Below are 18,370 nucleotides of genomic sequence, written 5' to 3'. Positions count from 1 at the left end.
CTCTTCCTATATCTCTTTTAGAATCCCTTCCGAGTTTTCTTAGCTCTTTGCCCCTGTATATCCAGTGTATCCAGAGTGTATATTGAGTGTATACCGCTCTCTCCGCCCCCTTCTTTTTTTTTCCTCTCCGAATTTCCTAGACTTCTACCCTCTTTGAATGTTCTCCCTCTCTCAGAATCTCTTCCAAGTTTTCTTAGCTCTCTGCCCCTGTATATCCATGTATCCAGAGTGTATATCGAGTGTATACCGCTCTCTCCGCCCCCCTCTTTTTTTTTCCTCTCCGAATTTCCTAGCCTTCTACCCTCTTTGAATGTTCTCCCTCTCTCAGAATCTCTTCCAAGTTTTCTTAGCTCTCTGCCCCTGTATATCCATGTATCCAGAGTGTATATCGAGTGTATACCGCTCTCTCCGCCCCCCTCTTTTTTTTTTCCTCTCCGAATTTCCTAGCCTTCTACCCTCTTTGAATGTTCTCCCTCTCTCAGAATCTCTTCCAAGTTTTCTTAGCTCTCTGCCCCTGTATATCCAGTGTATCCAGAATGTATACCGCTCTCTCCGCTCCCCTCTTTTTTTTCTCTAATCTGATTTTCAGCTCCCTTAAATGGGCATTCAATTAGTGCATTTTCCACTACCAATTCAACTTTTCATTTCTTTAATCATCCACTTAAATGTCCACTCAATTAGTGCTTTTAGCTAATTTGATAATGCAAATACTACCCTACCACTATTAGAAGCTTCTCAATTAGTAAATTGGTCCAACCAGATTTTCCTCATCTTATTCTCAATGAGTTTGGCTGAGTTATGGTTTTGGGCCTGGCTAAATTGGCCCAACCAAATTTTCCTCTTCTTATTCTCTTTTCCTTTTCAATTTTCTTTTCCTTTTTCTTTTCAACAATTAAAACTAAAACCCTAATTAATTATAAAACACCAAATTAACTTAAAAATACTAATTAATTCTAACTAATAATTATCACAAATAATTAAATGTCAAATTAAAAGAAAAACACACAATTTGACTAAAATTACAAAAATATGTTATATTTTTTTTTGAATTTTCATTTTTGTAAAACATCTAATTATTAATTAATTCCAAAAAATGTAAAAATCAAATCTCAAATGAAAATGCTATATTTTTGTATTTTTAATGCATTAACAAAATTAAACATGCACACAAATATATGCGAACAATCAGGGAAATCACACAATAATTCCTAAAAATAACACATAATTAAAGAAAAGACCTAATTTTGAGAATTCTTTTGGAGTAATTTGTATGAGGCAAAAAATCGCGTGCTCACAACACCTGCAACGTAATAACCAGAAGATATAAAGAAAAACAATAATAATAACCAGTAACAATGGCATAGTACTACAGACACAATGGAATAATATGGACACAACAAGAACCACTAGAATCCTAAGACAAAACACTATGAGACTAACATCCTACAACCTAACCTACAACCCTAATAAAGTAATATAGACACAATTGGATCCACTAGCAGCCTAAGACAAAATACTATCAGACTAACCTCATACCTCCTAACCTACAACCCTAATGCTCGACCGTCACAAATTCCCATCAAGAGTCATGTCCTCGAAAATCTGAAGTCGCACCATGTTCTGTACGATCACCTCTCCACAATATTTCTTAGGCATTCCTCTACCTTTTCTCATACCCATCAAAGCCAACCTTTCAAACCTCCTTACTGGGGCATTCAGACTTCTCCTCTACACGTGTCCGAACCATCTAAGCCTAACTTCCCGCATCTTGTATTCCATGGGAGCCATGTCCACCTTCACCCGGATATTTTCATTCCTAATCTTATCCAGCCTAGTGTCATGACCCGCCACATCATCATGCCACGTAGGTGTCACTTGGCATATATTTTTGTCATATGGAATGGTTACATAAGTTAGTGACTAGATCTTGGTGAAATATTCTAGAACTATGGAGAATTTCCTTGGAAATGTTCTAGATATTTATGTACTTGTAGGAAGGTTCTAGAGAAATATAGATGTTTCCTCAGGAAGAGCCTAGAACCCTATAGAATTGTTAGGAAAGTCCTTAGAAGATTCTAGCTATGTAGAATATTCTAGAGAAGGACTTTTTTATAAATACGGAAGGACTTGTAGAACAATTATTATTTACATACTAGCCCCTAGGTGATTAGTATAAATAGGGGAATTCATTTGTAATTCATCAACCAAGCAAAACAATCAAGTTCTCTCTAATACAAAGGTTTCCTTTGGAAATTCTCATGTGTTCTAACATTTCTTAGCGATCATGAGTGTAGTATGGTTGACTTGCATAGCAAGAACGTGAGCAAGTTATGCAAGATCGTGAGTGAGTTGTCAAGTGTCGCACGTGTACTTAGTTAATAACTAAGGACGTGACACGTGCCTGCACGTCCATCCCAGCATCCTCATTTCTGCAACTTTCATCTTTTGGATATGAGAATTCTTGACTGGCCAACACTCTACACTATATAACATGACCGGTCAAACCATCGCTCTATAGAACTTATCTTTAAATTTTGGAGGCACCTTCCTGTCACATAAACGCTAGCCTCCATTTCATTCCTCTCGCCCCTATACGGTGCGTGACATCCTCGTTAATCTCTCCACCCCCTGGATAACTGACCCCAGATGCTTGAAGATCCCTTTCTTGGGGATGACTTGAGAGGCAAGCCTCACGTCCATGTTTAGCAAATTAATCTAAATAAATGTACAATTGTTATATTAACTTTGGGAGCATATAAATGGAACCCATTCAACAAAATGAATAAATCATTAATTTTACTATTTTGTTTAGATTAATTTGTTGAACATGGATTTTAGTAAATCAAAAAGAATTTACACTTTTAAGTTATATAACAAGAAATCCTAATCACGCTATAAAATATAAGAATCTAAATAGGTTTAGGGGTTTAATAAATCCATTAAAAAGGATTTTTGGATTTAACATGAGACTTATCTTGCGTTTTGAAATCATTATTGCCACGGCATGGAATCTATGATTTTTTTTAAAAAAAAACTTGGGATCTGCTTTTGTGGGGCTTTCAATGTGTGCAACTATAAATTCTTCTCATTATGGTAAAATGGGTAAAAGGAGAAAATTAAAGTTAAATTGTTCCAAATATAAAATTATTTTTTAAAAATAAATTAATAAAAAAAATGAATCACATAAATTAAAATGGAAGGAGTACAAGGTAATTGCACTCAATATCTTTAAAATAATTTTTTTTGAGGAAATAAAATATTTATGTATTAATGATAAAGTTGGTTAATAACATTCAATCCCATAGAAACGCCACTTAAGGTATTTTGATTGCCAAGAGCCAACTCAATACAAATATTATCCGAAATAAGTCTAGCAAAATATGTTCTTTCTCAATCCGCCAAATACTAGGCATCGAAGAATGAAGGTGGAGCTGCAAAATACATGGGTTGATCTTGGTTGGACTCCTTGTAGCTTCCTTACCCAAAAGTGTGCAACTTGATTTTCTTGCCTGAAATTATGCCTGACCATCACGAATAATGGTATCATATGAAAGATAACTTTGTCAAATGCTCTGATTACTTCTAATGAGTCTGTCTCAATTTCTATTTGAATGAGCTGAAGCTCGCATACCAAATGGAGGCCTTTTTTTAGAGCAAGTGCTTGGATAGGAGATGTTGCGGGGTAGGCGAGTCTTTAAAATATACTTTTGTATATATTTAGTTAAACTCTAAAGAGTAAAAAAAAACTAAAAATAACAAAACTTTGTAAAAAAGTTAAATGTAAAAACTTGGTGACCCTACAAAAGTCAAAATTGTTATAAAACAATAAAAGAAGGAAAAGAGTATTGTTGACATTCAATTTTGTCCGTCATTTCTTCCAATTAATTTCCTTGAGCTTCTACGTCACTAATATATCAAATACTTTATTTTTCAGTACTATTTTCCATTTATTATTATTATTGTTAAATTGTTATTACTATTATTATTTACTTATTATTACTACTACTACCACTATTATTATTATTATTATTATTATTATTATTATTACTCTTATAATTTTTAGTACTCTTTTATTACTACTAATTTTACTACAAGTTTAATACTATTAATTTATCATTATTATACACTTATTATTATACAATAAGGTTATTTGATTCAAAATGTAGAAGCCCAAGAGAAATGAGTAAAGAAAGAATTGAAAATCAAACAAACCTAAAAGCTATCCATCGCAAAGCCCACTTCAAAATTAATTGACCAAACGACCCAAGTCTTTCTCACCCCAAATGAGCAGGCCCAATCCGCCAAATAGCCTGCTCCATAACTTGTTAATGGGTCTATTTTAAAATACTCTAGAAGGCTAATCTCAGCCATTAATCTTATTCGATCCAACGATCTGTATTATTCCATCATATAGGACATATCATCAGGTTTGCTAAAATTCTGAAGCCCTAATCTCTCATCTCTTTTCCCACACGCGTTTCTTCACCCCTTACCTCTTTCATGCCAACTTTCAAACTCCTTCGGCCATAGACAAAGCTTGTCCCTCTATTTTGGTGAAAATTATCCTTCTCTCTCCATCTTATCGCCTTAGATATTTTTTCTCTTTATCCTCAACGTATCTTTAACGATTTGGTCAACCAAAAGAGCCAAAAGAACCTTTTCAGAAAATCAGATTTGGGAAACTGCTCTTTCAAAATCCTAGTCTGTGACCCTCTCATTTTGAATTTCAAACTCAATCTCTAACCCTAGACTTTTCCCCTATAAATACTATTGTTTTTTTACAAGTGGCGAGGAACTTTTTTGGAGAGCGGCCACCATTTTTGAACTACAAGATTCAGCCGCCTACATCTACACTAGACATAAGAATTAGCCACCTCTTGAACACTACTTTATCACTCACATCTGATATAGTCTCAAATACTCAAGACTCTCTTACAAAACTTTCTTTTCTGTCTCGGTGAACTTTAGCCGTGACAGATATTTTGGAACTCATTCCGATCGAGGTTCGAATCTTTTACATAACGAGAGAGTAGATTCGAGGCCAACATCGTCCTAGTTCACTGCCCCACAACAGGTAAAATCTGACTTTTTTTTAATTCTGATCTTTCCCTTGAGGAAATTGTATTTGCTTTTTAAAAAAAAACATGTCTTAGGTTTACGTTTTTATTTGTTGTAGTGTAATGTACAGATGACATTCTTTTAATACTAAAATGATGTGAAGAATCCATGTTTTAAGTCATGTTGTATTCAAATTGGCTGTGTTAAACTTTATTGACCAAACCATGTTATTTGCTATTGTTTTCTTGGCTATTCGAAGAAGTGATGTTGTTCAAATGTATTATAAACCATGTTCTTTAAAATTTCATGTCTTAACAACCATTCTGTTCTAAAATACTTCTAAAACTATATTCTTGAAGTGTAAAATAATGGCAGAAATCATAGCCTGTGGGTTATTTTGGTAATTATAGAGATGACGACAGTGGGCGATAATAATATTCATGCTTAGTTTAAGTACTTCTCTAGGATGTTAATTGATCATGTTCCAAGTTTGTTTAGAAGCACATGATTTTGGTTTCTGCTGTCAGTAGTACTAATAGAAGCTGACCACTGTTTCACTTGCTTAGATAATGGATATAAAAAGGGTATAATCTGTTAAGACATTTAAGCTGGTCTATTGTATCTCTAAATAACAAAATACATGACTCTACATTTTCTTGGTTTTGATAACTCAAAATACCATGCCATTAGCTTCCTTTTACAAACTTTGTTCAAAGTAGGCGTTGGTTAGTTATGGGTATGTGTTAGCTCTCTGTTTCTTTTTCTATATAGATGTGGTAACAAGTTTTCTGCGACCCTCTTTTAACACTTAGAAACCAAAACAATAGAATTTAATATCTCATTTTATATAGACTCTTGCTAACGAAGTGAATGCTACTGATGAGAACTTGCAAGTCTTTTTTGTTGTTGACATCCTTCGGTTAATAATCTAAAAGTGGCCTTAGAAACTGTAGAATATATCCTTGTCCGCCCATTTAATTTAGACATTTTAGGATAATACTCAATAGAAGATAAATTTATATCTTAACTTGAAATATTACTTAAGAAGCTATTTTCTGTTAGTAGGGGGTGTTTCTTTATATTTTGGTCACCATGGCGTGTGAGCATATTTGTTTTAATACTAGTTGGAAAGATCTATATTTCCTCTCTGACTTTCATGTCTGTTAAGAAGCATATGTTCTTCTCTAACTCTTTTATTCTTTCTTTGTTTATCTTGCATGAACGTTGGAGCGGAAGAGACTGCATGGAGTCAGCGCCCTTTTATATTCTCACACTGCCAGAGACTGCACATCACACTCTTTTTTGCTCTATCACTCAAATAACGAAATGACAGAGGATTATGTCATATTATGAGAGCCCAAATATGACTGTTACTTCATCTTATTTTATTTCACTCATATTGATTACTTTTTGGTGTGACTAACATTTTACTTCCAATTACGTAATTACTGTTTGAACTTGTTTTTAGTATAATTAGCTCTTGAATCTTATTTAATCATTCAGAACCTATACTCTAGTTAATGAAAAGCTTTAGGACTTAAGTTTTGGGAAGAAATATTTTTATAGGAAATCAGTTTTAAGTGTTTCATGGCCATATATCAAAGTCAAAATTTTCTAAATTTAATAACGTTTTCTCTTGATTTAGTTAACTACTTAGCTGCTATTGTTTGTATTTTTAAAACCTTAACATTTGCACTTAAGTTTTAGCCTTAATTAACTTTGGTCCGATCGGTTAACCATTTAATATGGATCTTAAAAGGGTGCTTTAAAAACCTTCCCTTTAGATTAATTGAACCCATACCTAGAATCTTTAGATGAAGTAGATCATTAAAAGAGTTATACTTTAAACTACTACAATCAATTTAGGTGTCCTAATTTACTATAATTAATTAGGCGGCGACTCTTTAACTTTAATCAAATTACGAAATTGCCTATATGTTGTACCTTACTTTAACCATTTTAAAATGGGGTATAACAAGTATTGCAGATAAAAGTAAAGAGGGATAATTATTATTGATTTGAGATCAATTACAATGAAATAGAACCCCTCTATTCTATTTATAAGGAAAAAGTGACTTAGCCACCAAGTAACAAACCCTAAGATCTCTCTAAAATATAAGCATTCACCTTAAATAGAATTCTATTTATAATACTCCCCTTTGAATGTCTATTCAACAGATAATATGCCTCGTTAAAATCTTAACTAAAATAAAACCCAGTGGGAAAAAATTCTAGAGAAGAAAAAAGAGTACACATGTTTAGAAATACGCCTTTTGGTTGCCTCATTAAAAAATTTACTAGGAAAAACCAGTGAGACAAAATCTTGTAAGGGAAAGAGAGTACAACGCGTATTAACTCCCCCTTATAAGAGCATCAATTCACATCTTTAAGCCTTCACATCCCAATCTTGTGCACTAGTTTCTTGAAGGTTGACGTCGGCAAAGATTTGGTGAATAAATCACCCATATTAACTCCAATAAATATGTTGCACCTTGAAAATCCTCGTTATCACATTATTATGCTTATAATTATAGCAAGATACAAATGTGCACAAATTGTACTTAGGATGTAGTACTTCATGACCAAGAATTTTATATGCTTTAAGCAATTTAAATTCTTCATGGATTGTCATATAAGTTAAATCAAATAAGCCATAAAATAGACTTTAGATGCATATCAAGTTTTTATGTCATGTTAGACATATAAGATAGATAAATGTGATTGCACACACCATTGACTTTATACTTTCAAGTGTTTGAACTGCAGGTCCAAAACTACATGTCTTTCATATGAAACCAATTTTATTCGAATTTTGTCTCTTCCATTTGGCCAATATTTTTGTGTCTGTATTCGACAGACTTAAGATCCTCATCTATACTTAGTGCTATCATAGATGTCATCGATGAACATTTTATATCGATTCCAACATTTTTTCATAAAGACATAACATAGAGATCTCTTCCTTCATATTTTCAGGTACCTAAACCTCTCCTGAGATTTTATGAAGTATTATGTCATGTGATCTTCTAGATCACTTGTCTCCTTTATTATGATCATTTTGATCATTTGCTCATCTTCTTTATCAAGAAGTTTATTTGAAACCGATTTGTCTATATGCTTTAAGCGTACCATAGACTTTGTCCTTCTAGGACTTAATAGGAACATTTGCAATGAGAATATAGTTACTTTCTTTTGGTCAGCAAATGCATCGGGCATGCTTTGCAATATATTGCAAATGAATTATCCTTTTATTAACTTCAAGTTCATTGTCTTTTATTCGATGATCTAGATGTATACATAATAATTCATTCCACGTAACTTTTTCTCAATTGTTTATCGTGTCTCCCCCTCATGTTAGAAAAACTAACTTGTTTCCTCAACTTTCAGAACCCATCTTTATGTGTTATGATGTTAATCAAACTATGCACCGCACATCAATAATAATAAGATGAAATTATTTGGTTTCTGACCCTGAACTACTTGTGAGGGGAGAAAATAATATACTTTTGTATATAACCTATATCAAAGTTATATATATAATTTTAGAAATAGTTTAGCTATTAAGTGGAGGCACTCAATAAATCATTTTACTAAACCAGTTGTGATGTAAACCAATCAAGATAAACTATCTTGAACAGAAAATCTAAAAATTATGCTCTAAATTAAATTATTGAGCAAGTTACCTCGCAAACACCGGCCAGGTTGCGAGTTAATAATAATCGCACATGTAACCATCTCATACATGCATCTTATGTGGTATACATGGCATGTGAATGAGCTCATATTCACTTTTGATATTTCCAATATTCATGAGATTCAATCCCAATTTTAGTTGGTCTATTAATTAATAACAACAAGCAATGTAATAGAATTCGTAAAGAACTTTCTATTTCTTTAATATTTACCCATGTGAATTCTCTTTTATTTCTGCACATCATACTTAAATTAACATGGCTAAATCAATTATGCCAACTGGATAAATTATCAATATTGATAAATATCAGGTTTACACCATGACGAGTGCAATTATCAATAAACTTCAAGTTTATTATGGTATGAGTTTTTATATCAATAAACTTCTACTTTATTGTGGCATTCTTTTATTTATGTAGTATAAATTAGAGAATAAAGCGGGTAATTTTTCACATACATATTACCCTGCTACAAATTGTAGTAATAGAAGATATTAAATCTTTCATTTATTTATATTCTCAATATAATCATCGCTTTCGTGTATACTTTGGAAACTGAATAAGTTTCTTTGAGACTTACTACAACACAATACCTTATTGGTAATTAATTGTGTTTCTCCAAAATAGTATAATTGGCTCTTGCATAGTTCTCAATTAATTTTGTAGTACCACATATTCATCAATATCCATATGGTAAATATCTCTTTTAAAGAGAAAGTGATATCATTATGGTTATGGTCAAAATTATATGCAAGATATGATTCATGCATTATCGTTGTCTTTTAATAATCACATTGTCAAAATATTTTGGCGTACAATAGGTATGTGACCAATGACCATTAATGACATTATTTTCTTATTTCCCCTCAAACCTCATTCTAGAGGTGAGTGTGGTATATTCACTACCACTAGCACGTTCATATTCTTCCAAGAATGAATATGTATTCATAAATCACATGATGTCACGTTCACATCATGAATGGACCATAATCATTTATATGTGTTTTACAAAATCTCATGTCAAATTGATGACAAACATTACTTTCACAGAGTGAAGGATTATTTTGAGAATCATTATTATCCTCATTACCACAATGATGACAATTATAATTTCGTCTATTGTCACGTCCACATCCATTGATACCTTCATGCTAATAATTTTGTCTTCTTTCAGACTTATTACATATTGCTACCACATTCTCTTAAGGGAATGAGAATAAAGCAAATTCAATGAGACGAGTTTCCACTTCTTGTGCTCACAATCATACATGACTTTGATCATGGCAAAACATAAAAATTTTGCCACTTCGGGTGGTTATAATTTCTTGCAAACTCTATTAGAGTTATAATTACAACTTATTGTCTTTGCTTGTATTTAAAATCAAATTATAGAATGTCAAGAATTTAAAAGAGAAAAATAAAGTAAAATACTTACCTTAAATCCAAAATGTAATCACGAAGAAAGTTCGTAGAACAATTGACAATTATTATGCTCAATCTCAAAATTTTTACTCAATTGGTTAGAGTCTCGTACTAATAACATGTTATAAAATAATAAAAGAAAGAAAAGAGTATTGCATAGAAAAATTGAGTGAGATAATTCTTATTGATTTGAGATCAATTAAAATAAAATAGAATAACTCTATTTATAAAGAAAAAGTAACTTAACCACCAATAACAATCTAAAATATATACATTTGAATTCTATTTATAACAAAAACAAAGTTGTTGGTAGATTTCACGACGGGGCCACAAAGGTTGTTGGATCTTTCCTAAAGTCTTCCATTTGTAGCCGTACATCACCCACCACAACTCCACCAACTCTCCTCATCTTCTACTACCTATATACCTCTCAACCCCTCCTTTCTCCTCATCCCCTGTATCCATTTTCACAAACCCTTCTCCTAACACCCTCCATTTCTCTATACATTGTTTCTTTCCCTGTTAAACAATGAAGGTAATTGACAAAATTAACGAATCCGCGAAAACTGACAGAGTAGTTTTCTCCTTTGAATTCTTTCCCCCAAAAACTGAAGATGGGGTTGATAATTTGTTCGAAAGAATGGAAAGAATGGTCTCACATAATCCCTCTTTCTGTGATATTACATGGGGTGCAGGTAATAATTCTTATTTCATTTTCTTTTTGTATATTGTTGGCTTGACATGAACTTAAATAGAGAAACATGATCAATGAGGATTCATAATTGTGAATCCACGACTCGTAGTTTATGACTTATGATTTTCAAGTTAGTATACAATAATAACTAGTTGACAGTCAAATATTTATAGGTATTTAGTGGATTTCTTGGTACAGGTATAGGCAAACGCTACTGGATTCACGTGAACCTATATGTAACAATGTAGATCTGCCGCCCACTTATTTGGTACTAATGCATAGTTTTTGTTGTTGTTGTACGTGGGGTACAGGTGGATCAACAGCAGATCTGACACTTGAGATTGCAAACAGAATGCAGAACATGGTTTGTGTTGAAACCATGATGCATTTGACTTGTACGAATATGCCTGTTGAGAAAATTGATCATGCCCTTGAAACTATCAAGTCTAATGGGATTCAAAATGTTCTTGCTCTTCGCGGTGATCCTCCTCATGGACAAGATAAGTTTGTTCAAGTTGAAGGTGGTTTTGCCTGTGCCTTAGATCTGGTAATTCCTCCTCATGTCCCCTATCCACATTTGGATCCAAGTTTTTAATTTGATGGATTTAATCTTTAGGTTCTTACATTGAACCCCATTTCAGTTTCTAAATTATGAGTTCAAAAATTTGATAGTTGTTGAAATTTTTGTAATATATATCTATGTTCCGCATTGAAAGTACTTGCTAAGTTGAACCCATTGACTATATGGTCCATCTGTGTTGGAAATACTTGCCGATGTTATTTGCTTGTTTCAACTGAACACATTGCTTGTTTCAACTGAACACAGTGCTTTTAGCTTACTGAAAAATGTACACATATGAAAAATAATTGAACTTTTATATATGATGGCCATGTCTATTTTGAACCCATTATTGAATCTAAATCCTGAATCCGGCTTAGGTTCTGTATTTGTAGTCTTTGATCTGGGATCTGATTGATTACTCTCATACAGTAATTCTTCCTGAACACATTGTTTGCTGCAGTTTTAAGTGCACACATTGCTTTTAGCTTGAAACATATGTGTGTGTGTGTGTATATATATATAGATGAAAAGCAATAAGCTTCATATATGATGGCTACGTCCACTCTTAACTCATTGCATCTAAATCCCGAATCCAGATTAGGTTCATTATTTGTAGTCTTCGATCTGGGACCTGATTGATTTGCTATTCTTCGTTCTACTGGTATAACAGTTGTGTTAAAATTTGATTGATTTGATCTTCCTTCGCAGGTAAAGCATATGCGGGCCAAGTATGGGGACTACTTTGGGATAACTGTTGCGGGTTACCCAGGTTAGTTACCAATTTATTGGAATTTTTGGTGTATATAATTACTCCATTTATTTCAAGTTCCATGATACTCTTTCGGTTTTAGAATGGTCCAAAGTGGTTGTCGCTATTATTTACTACTTTCACAACTTTCAAGAATTCATTCATTAAATAATTCAAAATTTAAACAATTATTTTTCTCTGTCAAACGAACTTTTGAACCATTTATCTGAATATTTTGTTTCACTGTTGCTAATATAAGATTTAACTTATACTTTAAACCCCATGTGTACTGTGTAGTCAAATACTGGTATATAAAATGGAACAACGGATATTATAAATAAAGTTTCTCCCATTCAAGTGTTTTTTTTTGGTTTCGTTTTTGACTGCGGATTATGATTTTCTTCTGCACAAATTTTTGATAAATTTGAGGGTTTTCTTCGGTTCCTATGCTATTATTGACTATGTGATTGCTTCTCAGAGGCACATCCTGATGTTATACCTGCTACTGGAATAGCTACACAAGAGACATATGAAAATGACCTTGCCTATCTCAAAAAGAAGGTAGTTATTCCCAACATTACATTTCATCTTCGGGTGAATATGATGTATGTTGCCTTAATCTGCCGTGAAGAAGAAAAGGGAGTGCTTTTGTTTCGCTTTTAAGTTTCTGATACTTATGCAAACTTGCATTCTTCAGGTTGATGCTGGAGCTGATCTCATTGTCACTCAACTCTTCTATGATACTGATATTTTCCTCAAGTTTGTCAATGATTGTCGTCAAATTGGTATAACTTGTCCTATTGTCCCGGGAATCATGCCCATCAACAATTATAAGGGCTTCTTGCGCATGACTGGTTTTTGCAAAACCAAGGTATTCCCTTATTTTGGAGTATGATCTTTTTCTAAGTGTTGATGTATGTATCTACATGTGGGCTCAAAATATTGCTTTATACATATATCAATACATGATAACGCCAATAATTTTGAAATGTGATATTACACAATATTCTGTTAGGTACTATCCTATTGGTGTCTTTTTCTTGTATAATGTTACAAGACCTTTAAGGTTAAGATGCTTTGTGAGATATGGGTCCTTGAACCCGAAAAAAGGAGTACTTAGTTTGCAGCATCGCTCGCTGGTGAAGATGTTTGTTCAAGTGCTATATGTAGACATGCTAACTGGAAGCTCATTTTACTCTGACCAAATGTTTTAGATCCAACATTTTACTTCTTGATGTTTCTTAGGTTAACCACATGTACATGTTCTGTTGAGTATCCATTTTATTCTGTATATACTTGGCGACTCTTTTGTGGTTCGTTGTTGTATTTTTTATGTTCAGTAAAAATGATGTCTTTGATTAAGACACAAGTTGATTGTCTCCATTTTGGATGTTTAGCTTCTCCTGCATTGCAGACGCTCATTTTTCTTTCTTAATGACATTATAGATCCCAGCAGATATTACAGCTGCCTTGGAACCGATTAAGGATAACGAAGAAGCTGTCAAAGCTTACGGAATTCACCAAGCGACCGAAATGTGCAAGAAGATTTTGGCCACTGGCATTAAGACCTTGCATCTTTATACATTAAACATGGAGAAATCAGCTCTAGCCATTTTGATGGTTAATTCTTTTACCTTGTAATTGCTGCTTTAAAATATAATGAAATAGCGATATGATTTCAGAAATAGCATGAATTTTGCTTACAGTTGTAAGTTGTTTGTGATATGCAGAATCTTGGATTGATAGAAGAGTCCAAAATTTCAAGGCCATTACCTTGGAGACGTCCTACAAATGTTTTCCGTGTTAAAGAAGATGTCCGTCCTATATTCTGGTATGTAGAGATACAAATCAATATCAAAATACTGCTCCTTGTTGCGATTAGCAGCTGATCTGTTATTTGCGTTGATGCAGGGCCAACCGTCCTAAGAGCTACATTTCAAGGACCATTGGTTGGGATGAGTATCCACATGGCCGATGGGGCAATGCTCAAAATCCATCATATGGAGCACTTAGTGATTATCAGGTGATTGCCACTGATTGAGATCATACTTTTCGATGTCTAAGAGTCTTAACTAGTTGAAGAATACTAAGAGTAATAGTTATGAGGTAAAACAAAAGATAGTATAGGATACCACGTAATCCTGGAGCATTGCTGAAGCCCCTTTGTTCTGTTTCCTTTTTAGTCATATTGCTATTACATGGATAAAGTCTGGTTTGGGCAAGATGAATAAGGATTTTGTTCATTCCGTTTTACTTGTGGAGCTTTAATCTTGTTTGAGTCTAAAGTAGGCCAAACAAAGTCATAGTAATATAATTTATTTGAGTACATTCCAAGGAGAACTTTCTGTTTCCTGGGCTGATCAGACTACGTACATACACAATGCTTGACTTCTCAATTTAGATGCTACATAGTTGGTTCTCATCCTTCAGAGAATACGAGTGTAATAGGAGTATCCGACAAAAGGATCACCCTAAGATGACCATTTCGCTCTTTTACAATTGTTTCGAAGCTTCTATTTCTACCTAATTAAGCTATGCCATTTATTTCCGCACATCTTTTGCTTTCATAATCCATCTTGGGAATCTTTCCCCAACATTTTTCAGATATAATAGTTTCCATCTTAAATCAAACCAAACAAAGTATAAATTGAAGATACAAACTGCCAACTTCATGCATTTGGTCTAGAGTGTTTTAGTTACCTCGGTTACCTCTGATATAGCTTCATTGTTACTTTCCAACAGTTCATGAGGGCACGTTCACGTGATAAGAAACTTCAAGAGGAATGGGCTGTTGCTCTCAACAGTGTGGAAGACATCTATGAGGTATGATTTTGAATTACAGTGAAATTAATGTCAAAATCGGACTCATTTCCAAGTCCTAACGGAATTTTTACATCATCAGAGATTTATGAACTACTGTCTTGGGAAGCTGAGAAGTTGTCCTTGGTCTGAGTTAGATGGGCTTCAGCCAGAGACAAAGATCATCGATGAACATTTGGGTAACATAAACACGAAAGGTTTCCTGACTATTAACAGCCAACCAGCAGTTAATGGAGCAAAATCTGATGCTCCTTCTATTGGTAAGTTTGATGCTTAAACTTCTCATCTGTATACCAGGACGATTAATTTGTTCTTTTACTTTCAAATGACTGTAGCTATATCTTTTTATTTCAAATACCAGATGTCTAAACGTGTTTTCTGAAAATTCTTGCTTTGTCAGAGCTCCTTGTTCCTTAGTACCCGTGTTTTAGATGTGGTGGGTACAACATTATCTGCTCGCCCTGTCCATTTACGTCTGGCCAGTCAATTGCCAACTGGCAGCAACCATAAGATGCTCTTTTGCTTGGACCTTATGTAGTCTCTGTCCTGTGAGTGATAGACATAGATCAGATTTATTTGCTTTTTTTTGGGGGTGGGGGTGGGGGTGGGGATGAAGGTGGTGGGGAGAGGTGCCTATATGTTTCGGTTCACTGTTGTCTAGCTTTGGAAGAAATACAATAATCTACCTTATTTATTTCTTCCTGTTGATTCCCCCGACAATCAAGTTGCAATTCTTTCTAACAAGTGGCTGAGAGTTAGCAAGCAACGTTGGCCTCTTTGCCTTTTGGCTGGAGGTTCGCTGTCTCCCTCCTTTCCAGTCCAGCAGCAGTACGGCACCTGAACTCGAAGCTACGATTGGATCTGGTCTTTGGTTGATGAATTAAGACTGTCCCTCCATCTGAATTAAAGCCCGAGGGAATATGAAAGCTACCCACCTGATCTTGGAAACAAAGCACACAGGCCCCTGCGCTGAGCTCCTTTATTTTTTCATTGTAACTGCAGATGATCTCTTAGTTAACCTCCAAACAGGGAATGCCCCCATGTCTCCGCTTCTCAAGTGTGAGCATTCTAGATAGTTTTTTTATATACTTCCCGCGCTTACTCTGTTCAATTGATTTGATACTTTAGAAACAAACACAAGGCAACAATAGGTAAAACTTAACTAATAGTGCCGGAGTCCTATGTTTGAATAAATGAGAGGTAAAATGTAGGTTTTGGAAAAAAAAGTAGTAATTGTTGGAGGCCCCAAGTATTGTTTCCTCATGTATTGACACTTATTTTTAGATGCTTAGTTTTCTTTAGCTAGTTGGTGTTTTTTCCACTCTTCTACTTATCAACGAGAGGGTGGGGATCCTAAGGCATTGAAACTTCTTTGCTAAGACCTTTCCTAGCCTATTATTATGGGAAGTTGATCAAGATATGCCGGTGTTAAACCCATCGTTGCTTCATCAAACCAGAAGTCCCTAAATGCCTGATTATAGATAAATAATAATGCAAAATCCTTTTTGGGCTGCAAAGTACCTTTATGCCATATCCTGCTTCCAATTTCAAGAATGCTCTATCTGCCCTTACTTTTCTTTCCATTGTCACTAGTTAACTCCATGTTGTCGATTAGCTACTTTTTGATTGCTAGAACATCATTTTTTTTGCCCTAAAATGTATGCTGATTCCGTCATAACTCGTGAATAATATAAATGCATGACGTCTTGCCTGATCTAATTATATTAGCCTTCCTGTTTTGCTTAGCTTTTTGACTTCTTTTTTACAGGATGGGGCGGCCCTGGTGGATACGTTTATCAAAAGGCATACTTGGAGTTCTTTTGCTCTCACGAAAAATTGAATGCTCTTGTCGAAAAATGCAAGGCTTTCCCCTTCCTTACCTATATGGCTGTGAACAAGGAAGGAAACTGGATTTCCAACGCCAACCAAACCAATGTCAATGCTGTGACATGGGGAGTTTTCCCAGGTAAGGAGATTGTACAACCAACGGTGGTTGATCCCGCCAGCTTCATGGTATGGAAGGATGAGGCATTTGAAATCTGGTCAAGAGGTTGGGCTCAATTATTCCAAGAGAGTGATCCATCAAGAAAATTGCTTGAACAAGTACGTTCACACACTTCCTCTTTCTTGATAAAAGAATGTCCCTTTTCCGTTCGTCCTTATTTGTGATGGAGAAATTTCACGGATGCTCATCCAATTATCAGTTTATTGCACCAAAATCGTAAAACTAATAATGGACTCAACTATGCATATATATTTCAGAAAATAAACAACTGCTGAAAAATACTAAATTTGGTCTTGCAAACACAAGGTGGCCGCTACTTTTGCAGGTCACCTTACATAATATTCATGTAGCACCACACCAAAATAAGAACCGGAAACATATCTTCACATCCAACCAAATACCTGGTTTCTTTCATTATGTGTCATGTCATAGGTTTTTTTAGCGGGTCAAAAGATGGGTTTTTTAAAAATGTTTTCCAGTGGTGCCACGTGGATTATTTTAGTGAGTTGCTGATGTGACAATACTTGCATGTCAATTTTATACATGTGGTGTCCTACTTGCTTTTTTCGAGATCAAATCTAACATTTTCGGCATTTGTTAATTTCCAATGATATATAAGGATAGTTGTTTTATTTTACTTTTGCAAAAATAGTTCTATTACTTTGACGGACAATCAGTAAAACTATCCCTTGTATGCTCTTGGACGGCTAATAAAATGGCTTCTTCATTTTGTTCACAGGTTCAGAACAGTTACTTCTTGGTTAGCCTTGTCGACAACGATTACATCAATGGAGATTTGTTTGCCATCTTCAAGGATATCTGAATTTAGCAGCCATACAGAGCTCCTAGTTATTTACTCACAATGAAGTTTCTTCTTTGGATTTGAGTACAAGGTTATGATTGTTGTTGTTTTATGTTCCTATAACAGGAATAATTCAGTGGGAATCTGTTCCCTTCATTTTTTTAACTGCAAATTTGATATACATGTTCCTCAGTCTTTTGCAACAATTATGAGTAATCACATCCCTCCTCCCCTGAGCATCTGTATACAATTTTTAATTTAGCTGTCTAAATATATAGACATGGCATTATTCTTCCAGATATAATGGTTAAAGTTGAATATTTTTACTTTGCGTTTTTGTATAAGGTACAAAAACTCATATCTATCTCTTAGGTAGAGAACACAATTCATAAAAATAATATGATTTTGATAATGCTACAGAAGAGATAAAAACTCTTACATATACGCGGATGAGTTTATTCTATGCACTGATTGTGTAAACTCTTATATACATAGATATACGCGACTACTATCTGTGTCAACAAATATGCCCTACTGGGCTGAGTCTTGCGCTCAACATAATGCTAA

General features: G+C 34.3%; 1 protein-coding gene across 1 annotated transcript; it reads left to right on the top strand.

The window, feature by feature from the left end:
• The first annotated feature begins 10,489 nt into the window (after nucleotides 1-10,489).
• Nucleotides 10,490-18,129, top strand: LOC104233360 (probable methylenetetrahydrofolate reductase (NADH)). The gene is made up of 12 exons (XM_009786750.2): nucleotides 10,490-10,867; nucleotides 11,178-11,413; nucleotides 12,137-12,197; nucleotides 12,655-12,737; nucleotides 12,874-13,047; nucleotides 13,623-13,796; nucleotides 13,907-14,007; nucleotides 14,088-14,199; nucleotides 14,919-14,999; nucleotides 15,079-15,256; nucleotides 16,765-17,099; nucleotides 17,741-18,129. Exons 1-12 carry the CDS (start codon nucleotides 10,702-10,704, stop codon nucleotides 17,822-17,824), a joined length of 1,785 nt encoding a protein of 594 aa, XP_009785052.1. The 5' UTR covers nucleotides 10,490-10,701; the 3' UTR covers nucleotides 17,825-18,129.
• The last annotated feature ends 241 nt before the right edge of the window (nucleotides 18,130-18,370 follow it).

Source organism: Nicotiana sylvestris, chromosome 5, assembly GCF_000393655.2.
Source record: "Nicotiana sylvestris chromosome 5, ASM39365v2, whole genome shotgun sequence".
Classification (NCBI taxonomy): Eukaryota; Viridiplantae; Streptophyta; class Magnoliopsida; order Solanales; family Solanaceae; genus Nicotiana; species Nicotiana sylvestris.
This window is presented reverse-complemented; position numbering and strand designations above follow the sequence as displayed.

Coding starts and splice junctions, on each gene's coding strand:
- LOC104233360 (XM_009786750.2), top strand. CDS start 10,702: ATGAAGGTAATTGACAAAATTAACGAATCCGCGAAAACTGACAGAGTA. Junction 15,000..15,078: donor GTGTGGAAGACATCTATGAG/GTATGATTTTGA, acceptor TTACATCATCAG/AGATTTATGAACTACTGTCT. Junction 15,257..16,764: donor ATCTGATGCTCCTTCTATTG/GTAAGTTTGATG, acceptor TCTTTTTTACAG/GATGGGGCGGCCCTGGTGGA.